Source organism: Chrysochloris asiatica, unplaced genomic scaffold (assembly GCF_000296735.1).
Source record: "Chrysochloris asiatica unplaced genomic scaffold, ChrAsi1.0 scaffold00113, whole genome shotgun sequence".
Taxonomy (NCBI): Eukaryota; Metazoa; Chordata; class Mammalia; order Afrosoricida; family Chrysochloridae; genus Chrysochloris; species Chrysochloris asiatica.
In genome coordinates, this window is record NW_006408631.1 from 1,495,272 (window position 1) to 1,504,364 (window position 9,093).

General features: G+C 38.6%; 1 protein-coding gene across 1 annotated transcript in view; it reads right to left on the reverse strand.

Moving 5' to 3' along the window:
• The window catches only part of LEKR1 (leucine, glutamate and lysine rich 1), a 316,240-nt gene that overhangs the window by 126,718 nt on the left and 180,429 nt on the right, over positions 1–9,093 (reverse strand). Inside the window, exon 5 of the mRNA XM_006867992.1 lies at positions 5,601–5,682. Within this exon, the coding sequence (XP_006868054.1) occupies positions 5,601–5,682 (82 nt within the window). The remainder of the gene's footprint in view (positions 1–5,600; positions 5,683–9,093) is intronic.

Genomic DNA, 9,093 nt, shown 5'->3' on the forward strand with positions numbered 1-9,093 from the left:
TTGAGCTTCTGGAATGTTTATCTTTTCAGTTTTCAGGATGTTAGAGAAATTTTCTTCCAGCAGTTCTTCAAACTATTTCCTCTGTGGACTTGTGTGGTTCTTCTTGTTGTGGAATGCCAATAATTAAGTTATTCCTCTTCATGTTGTCCAACATGAATCTTAGACCTTCTTCAGATTTTTTAATCCTCTTTTTGTTTGTTCTTCTATCTTAGTGGTATTGAGAGATTTCTCTTCCAGATCACTGCTTCTGCCTTCTGTTTCTTCTGTACTACTCCTTTGCCCTTTCAGAGTATTGTCTATTTCTGATATTCTATTGATCGTTTGGCCATCTTTCTGTAGGTCTTGAATTGTTTTCAATGCTGTATCTATCTTATTTGATTGTTCCTGTAGCACTTTCCTGACTTCTTCCTTATTTTTCTCAACTCCACTGTAAAGTGATTTGAAACATTTTATAATGATTTTTCTGAATTCCTACTCAGGCATTTCCAAGGCTTGCCCACCTTCCAGAATGGAGTCTAGATTTACTTCTAGGTCATTTGTCTCAGGCATTTTTTCTTGTTTCTGGACATGTGCTGATATGGTCATCTGCTTCTTGGACATGTTTAGTGTTTATCTGTGGCCTTAATACTTAATTGAGTATGTGTTTAGGTATTGTTTATGCTTTCTGATTGCTTTCAGGAAGATGTGATCAGGATGTGGGCTTCCCTTTTCACTCTTCTTATTGGTTAACTCAGAGAAACTTTCACAGGTGTTGCCTTTTTCCTTGGTATATGGCAGTTGGTATTGGTTCTTGCCTGGGTTTCTGTGTTTTATAGAACATGATTGTAGCTTTACTATATGGCAGCAGTTGCTGATGTTTTTTGGATAGTATAGGGAGAGAAAGAGTCCTCCAAAGGTAGAGGACAGCAAAACTGCACCAGCGGGGGGAAAGAAAAACACGGAAAAAAACACACAAAAAACTGGACTGAATACTGCAGTCTATAATCACAGAAAAGAGAGAGGAGAGAGAGAAGGGAAAAAAAAAAATCTGTAGCCTAATATGAGTATGACTTTAATGTCCTCTCTTCAGCTTCTCACTTTCAAAACTGCCTGAGTGATTTCAAGATGCCACTGTTGATTGTTACACTATACCTCAGGCTTCAATTTAATTTTCTGCATGTTTTGTTTTTAAATTCTCTTTCCCTCCCTACAACCCTGTCCTGCCCTTTCCCATATTTAAAAAAAAAAAAAAAAAGTTCAGGGCCTACTCTTGTGCTGAGTATATGTGTGCATGCTTGGCAGAAGAACCCAGCAGTAGTGAGGGTGGGGAGTGTCCACTTGCTCAGGCTTCCCCTCTAGTCACCAGAATGGAGGTGCACAAACAGTGGGGGTGCCAATGACGAGATACCAAAAAAAAGTGAATCAGAACAAAGCAACACCAACCAAGTTTATTGTCCACCTTTGTTTCCCATGGCATTTTTCCATGGTGTGTCTGCTCCCCTGCTTGGTCTTGCAGTTTGGTCTTGCCCAAGATGTCAGCTCTTGGCCTCTGAGCCTGGCAGATTCAAAAGTACACAGTATCTTACTTCAGCTTCAAGTTCCAGTAGCTATAAGCCTTCAAACTTTAAAAATATTCCTAGCTCTGAGTTTTGGATTTCTGCCCTGGATTTGCTTTACCTGGTATGGCAGATGGCGAACTTAACTGCACCTCCACCCTAGCTGCCATCAAGCCCCGCCTCTCTTCTTTCAATGCTTTCTGCATCATTCAATATTTTACCCAGAGAATTCCTCAATATTTCAAGTTGAGCTTTGAATTTTTTCTTCAGTTCTCACAGCTTGAGAAATGCTGAGTGTTTTATTCCCTTTTGGCTTTCTAACTCCAGATTTTTGCATATTTCGTTACAGTATTTGACTTTGTCTTCTTGAGCTGCCTTCTAAAATTTTCTATTTAGCTCTTGACCCCCTCATTTCTTCCATCTGCTTTAGCATCTGTATGCTGGAAAACAAGCTTCAGAGTTTCTTCTGACATCCATTTTGGCCTTTTCCTTCTTGTCTTCTTAATGACCTTTGCTTTCTTCCTATTACGATCTTGATTGTCATCCCATAACTCTTCTGGTCTTCAGTTTTTAATGTCTAATGCATCAAATCTGTTCTTCAGATGATCTCTAAATTCAGACAAGATATATTCAAGGTCATATTTTGGCTTTCATGAACTTGTTTTGATTTTCTTCAGCTTCATTATGAACTTTCATATGAGCAATTGTTGGTCTGTTCCAGTTTGTACCTGGCTCTGTTTTGACTCATGATATGGAGCTTTCCCACCATCGCTTTCCACAGATGTAGTCAATTTGATTTCTTTTTATTTCATCTGGTGAGGTCCATGTGTATAGTCATCTTTGATGTTGTTTAAAAAAGGTATTTGCAATGACTAATTCATTGATTTTACAAAAATTCTATCATGCTATCTGCAACATTGTTTCTATCACCAAGGCCATATTTTCCAACTATTGATCCTTCCTCTTTGCTTCCAATTTTTGCTTTCCAATCACCAAAAATTATAAAAAAAAAAAAAATCTTGATGGCATTTTTGCCCAATTTCAGACTGACGATTTTGGTAGAATTCTTCAATTTTATAACTGGCTTTAGTGGTTGGTACACATACTTGAACAATAGTCATATTAACTGGTCTTCCTTGTAGACATATGTATATCATCCTTGTAGGCATATGTATATCATCCTTGTAGGCATATGTATATCATCCTATCAACAGACAACATTTTACTTCAAGACAGACCTTGACATGTTCTTTTTGATGATGAATGCAATGCCATTCCTCTTCATTTTGTCATTTCTGGCATAGTAAAACATGTGAATGAATGTCAGATTCAAAATGGCCAATGTCAGTCCACTTCAACTCGCTAATGCCTAGGATATTAATGTTTATGCATTCCATTTTACTTTTAACAATTTCCAATTTTCCTTGATTTATGCTTCATAATTCTATGTTCTGATTATTAATGGTTGTTTGCAGCTGTTTTTCTTCAGTCTGAGTTGTGCCTCATCAGCAATGGAAGTCCCAAAGGCTTTACACCATTTGTGTCATCAAAGTCATTTTACTCTGAGGAGGCAGCTCTTCCCCAGTCGTAACCTGAGAGGCTCACCTTCTAGCACTATATCTGACAATTTTCTGATGCTCTTTATCATGTTTCAGTATTCAGTATTCTGATTCTGACAGTGTGCCATTGCTATTCATAAGGTTTTCAGTGACTAAATATACAGAAGTTCTCTTTTTTTTTTTTTTTTTTTATTCCTTCTTTCTCTTTGCTGGTAGGAATGAAAAATGCATTTTGGTAGATAGTCTGTTAGTTTCTTACAAGGTTAAATACAGGCCTACCATATGATCTGACTGTAATCACACTTCTGGGTATTATGCATGTAAGTTGAAAACTTAATGGGGATATAAAAAAAACACCTTAAAATGAATGTTTATATAGCAACTTTATTCATAATTACCAAACAATGTAACATTCTTACTGCATTACTACAACCATATAATAGAGTGTCATTAGCAATAAAAAGAAACACATTACCAAGCCATAAAAAGACTCAGATGAACCTTAACTGCATTTTACTAACTGAAAGAAGTTGGTATGAAAAAGCTGTACATAATATATGATTTCAACCACAGATAGGACATTCTGGAAAAGGTAAAACTACAGAGACAGCTACAAGATCAGTGGGGTCAGAGGGACAGAGACGTAGAAGAATTGGAAGCACAGAGAATGTTTGGATGAGTGCAACTTCTGCATGATGCTATAATGACATTTTGCATTTGTCAAAGCCCATGGGACTGCACAACACAAAGAATAAACCCAGTGTCAACTAAGAATTTTAGTTAAAAAGAATGTATCAATATTCGTTCATCAGGTGCAACTAATGTAGCACACAAATGCAAAATGTCAATAGGAGAGACTGGAAAAGTAGGGAAGGGGAGGGGGTGTTTGGGAACTGTCTATACATTTATTAAAAAATAGAAATACAATATACTAAAATTGATTCATGTCAAAATGAATAAGCTTTGCTCCTTTCCTTCAGTATGTTTATTCCTGTGTTTAGCAGCGCTCTTTCATGCACATCTTAACGTTGAGTCTTAAAATACAGCAGCTCCTTCATAGCTTATTTGGGTACCTGCCCCACCTCCCATTCCTCTGACAGTGCTCTCTTCACCTCATGAGCCCCAAGGAGTCCAGGTTACATAGTAGCTGTGTCCTGACTAGTCTGCTTTCCACATGAGACATCCAAGTCCTCCCTGATGTTACCAGAAGGAGGTGAAAAAGGAATTTTTCAGGAAATCACCATCCTGTTTATTTTTTCCAGTTATTTCTCATCTCCTAGATATTACTTCCTGGGCCCATTTGGGTCTCCCAAGGATCTCTCTGTCCACTCATTTCTTCAACCTGAGCTATCATATACTTACGATATTATTGACCACGCGATTAGAAAGCAAAAAGATTTGTGTTTTCCTGTTTTTCAAAAGCAAATTACTATGTTGCAAATAATTGAAGTATACATTAATTTGATAGGGCATTTTTGGAATTTAGGAATTTTATTAAAGACATTGCTTTTAGAAGTAATTCATGGTCAACACAAATAATTGGTAACCAAGTGTTCTAATGAGTCAGAACCGACTCCATGGCACATAACAACAACAACAACAACAACAACAACAACAAGCATTCTAAATATATTTCTTATGAGGTTCACTCTTTTTTAACTATAGGAACTGAAAACCAGAGTTATCAGATCATATACCACATAGTAAATTAAAAAATCAGTTGTTAAAGATTATATAAAGTTCATTTTAGTATTACATCATACATGCACCATGTATATTCTGGAGTCCTGGTGTGGCAATGTAGGATAAGCACTGGACTACTAAGTGTAAGTGGTCCAAACCCATCAGGTGCTCCTTGGAAATCCTATACAGAATCACTACTTGTCAGAACTGACTTGATGGCATTTAACAAGAATAATATATGTACTACCAGGAGAAAGAGAAAACTTTCTGCTCCCTCAAAGGTGTACAACTTCAGAAACCCTAAACAGGGTCACTTTGAGTCAGAACAGACTCAGCAGCACTTAACAACCACAACATAAACATACTATAAAGTTACTTTTGAAATTCCTGGAATAAAATACATGTTGGTTGCTGTTGCTTTTAAAATACAGTGCTATGGATATTTTACAAAGGCATTTTATCATTTTTTTTCCCTAAATTTTCCTTTTTCACTTACATAAAATATAAGTACTATAGAATGTCAAAGGTGCTTAGATACATATTTTTTTCATCATAAAATTGGTAATTAAAAGAAGACAAAGTGCAGATAAAACAGGAAAAGCTTTAACATATGGATAGGTAACTTTCTCATCAAGGGAAAGAAACACTCCATGTATTAAAAAATATTCATAGGCTCTTCAAAAAATAGCCAAAAAAGCAGCAGTAGACTGTACCCACACAACTGAATCATGGTAAAAAAATTCACAGGTTAGCTTTCCAAACTTTCCATTCCATGGCCCACCTACAGGGCACTGTTATCTTTAGATAGTGTTCCCCATCTTACGTGAGCATTGCTTTATAGTTGTCCATGTCGGTCACTGCCTTCTGAAGTTTTAGCTCAAGTGTTTCTACTTGACATTGTAAATCTGAAATGACAGTTTATTAATATCATAAGTAAATTTTAAGTGTCTAGATATTTTCATACCAAAAACTAAAACTCATTGCTGTCAAGTTAAGTAAATTGTGACTCATGGTGACTCCATGTGCTAAAGAAAGAACTGTTCCATCAGGTCTACTTGGCTGTCATTTTAGAAGCAGATTGCCAGACCTTTCTTCCACAGTGTCTCAGGCTCAGGGTAAACCATACTCTTTCAGAGTTGGGAAGATTTTGTTGTCGTTATTAAAGTGCCATCTAAGGCAGTTCTGACTCATAGCAACTCTGTATAGGGTTTCTGAAGAATGGCTGGTGGGGTTGAACCACCAACCTTGCAGTTCAAACCAACCTTCTAGTCTAGTGCTTTATCCTACAGCGCTACACCAGGACTCACAACTAAAGAATAATGAAGTTGTTTCACTTTGCCTGGATGACCCTATGGAGTTCTTTGGCTGCTTAATGTTCCCATGATGACATATCATAAAATTATTGGGCTCCGACAGAGTTTTGGGCCTCTTCTTGACCCCACCATCAAACTAATTTTCAAACAGCTGTCATATACTTAATGTTTATTAATGTCTTCAAAGGAAACTTGTCACCCACACATATCTAAATTTCTGATCACGTGTCTTGCTTCTAAAAATCTTGATTGCCTGAGCTTTCTTATGACCTGAACTGAGGAACATTGCTGAAACCTTCTGGTAGAACTCAAACAGATAAATCATTGCAAGACTCCTGGTAAAATAGTTTTATTTCTGGGTAGTATTTTAAAGACACTTAAATTACTTCCAAAGCCAAGGAAGCAAGAAATTGATTCCTATAGAGTCTTAAAGTAGGGAATTCCAGCAGTATTTGAGGAAGATTAGTCAAGCAGCCATGTCTAACTTGTGTGTAGATGAAGAACTGAAATTAAAACAGAGTCTGTGTATGATCTGAACCCCAGTCCCAGTGTTAGCCTGTGCTGGAACTCTTTTGGAGAACATGGAAAACAAATTTACACAGAAGAACTAACTCGTTTCTGTGCAGAATATGGTTTAAAATGAGAATTATAGAATTTCTGTTCCATCAAATATGTTTTCAGAACCTACTTTTCTTTGTTGTATGCTGTCGAGTCAGCTCCAACTCACAGCAACCCTGTATAAGGATTCTGAGGAGCAACTGGTGAGGCTTGAACCACCAACCTTACAGTTCAAACTGACCTTGCGTCCAGCACATTAACCCACAGCACCACCCCAGGACTACTTTTAGTAGGAAACCTAAAAATATTTAAAGTTTTTATATTTATCTTCAAACTGTCTTAACTGGTTTGTGAGGAAAAACCAGTACCTTAAATTGGAAAATAAATTCATTCTACACATTTTAATTAGGATTAACCAATACATTTGCGTAAGTATCTATTCAGTATTTTTTTTTAATTGAATTTTTTTTTTCAAATGTTTTATTGTGAATTGTGTGATAGTCTACATGGGAGAACATTAGCTTTACATTCATTCCATCATCTATCATTTCATTGGAATAGTTACCATCCCATCCATGCATCCTCACCCAACCAAGGGGTGTACCCTGTAAGCCTGCACACTGCCCCCACCACAGTCCTCAGCCCCTTCCTATCTCCTGATCCCGAGTCCCCAGCCACACTCTCTTGCCTCTCTGGGTAGGATCCCACTCTCCACTCTTCTCCATTGATGGTGCCAGGGTCCTCCGCTCCTAGACTGAAAAGTCAATCACTCCCCTCCTTGCTACAAATGTCCACCTTTAGATTTCCAACCCTCACAATCAGTCCTGATAACAACCATTCATCTTTGCATCACAAGAGAGCCATCTGTATTTCGTTTCATCAGCCCTTCCTGGACAGGCTGGATACCATTCACTGGAGACTCTTAACCTTCCTCCACGCCCTTTGGATCTAGGTTCCCTCTTGAAAGCTTGTAAGCCAGTCACTTCCTACCTTTGTATCCCTCCCCCCATTTTGGGTAGCCAATGTCCAAGTTGCCCATCCTTGTCTACTCTTGGTGTGGAGGGGGTGGGAATAGTTCTTGCAGCAGGGATTTGTTTCCTCTTTTGAGCTACTGCATTCATAGGTGTAGGTCATGTTTATTGAATTGTATCAGATGATACTTTTTTCCTCTTCTTTCTTCTTTGGGTTGAGCTCTGTTTATCCAGTCACTGAAGTCCAGTCAAATGGGTATCATCTGCAACTGTGGGTGTTCTTACGTCTGTCCGGCCTCTTTTTATCTACTGGCCACCCCGCTCTCCACTCTAGACCTCTGTGGCTGTATCATTGACCCTGAGCCCATGAGACCCCAGATGTTGCCTCGCCACTGGCCGACCAGGTCTCCATCCGGGTTCACAGTAGTTTGCTGAACGATGTAGGGCTTAGCTCGCCCCGTCATTGATGTTCTTCGGTCACTTCCCCTTCTGGGTGACGTGCGTGGTTGTCAGTCAAAGCGTATATTTCCCTTGCATCTTAGTCTTGGAAGAGAATTTGCACTGAGAGGATCTGACCACTTGCTTTGATGTCTCCTGGGCAAGCCACCTGTATGTTCTTGTGGTAACAGTTGGACTGCCATTATTGTTTTGTGTTTTTCCTGTAGGTCCTCCTTTCAAGAAATATCTGCTGGTTTTCTAGCTGCTCCCAGCTGGTCTGCTTGTCCTTTGAACTGGAAAAATTTCCCGTCTCTGAAGGTCTGGATGTGGTTCAGGCTTTGACCTATATGCCCATGTAATGCAGAGGCTCCTCAGTAAACCTCCTTCACTGCACACATTATAGCCCCAGTTTAGGTATTCCAATCAGTTATAGGCAGAAAATGGGCTTACAGGCTTTCCATGTTGATATTTCTGGTTATTCCTTTCTCTCCCCTTCCAGTATCTGTTTTATAATGTATTGCAAGGAAAACCATGATTCAAAAGACAGCCAAGCATCTTAACATTATTCCTCCCTTTTCCCCATCCCATTCATGTCTCAGTCTCTGTATTCCAGAGCCCTGTTGTTCCAAAGCTGTGCCTACATCATTTTTTACCTCTGTCCCATTTAGCCCATTCATACCTATTATCTAACTGTTCTCCCATCTGTTTGTTCTTCGATTCCCCTCTCCCTACTTGTATATTGCCCCCCTACCCAATACCCAAATTATCTTGTGTCTATTCCCTGCCCTGTGCTTCACCTTCCCCTCCCACCCCTATCCCTACCCCTACATCCTAGCAATCCACTAAGAATCCACTTTAGTGGATTAATATGGGGTTTTTTTCTTAGTCTTTTACATTAGTGGTCCTATGTAGTATTTTTCCTTTTGTGACTAATTTCACTCAACATAATGTCTTTAAGGTTCATCCATGTTAGGAAGTGGCATGCAGCTTCCTTGTTATTTTTCAAGGTAGCATAATACTCCATTGTGTGTATGTA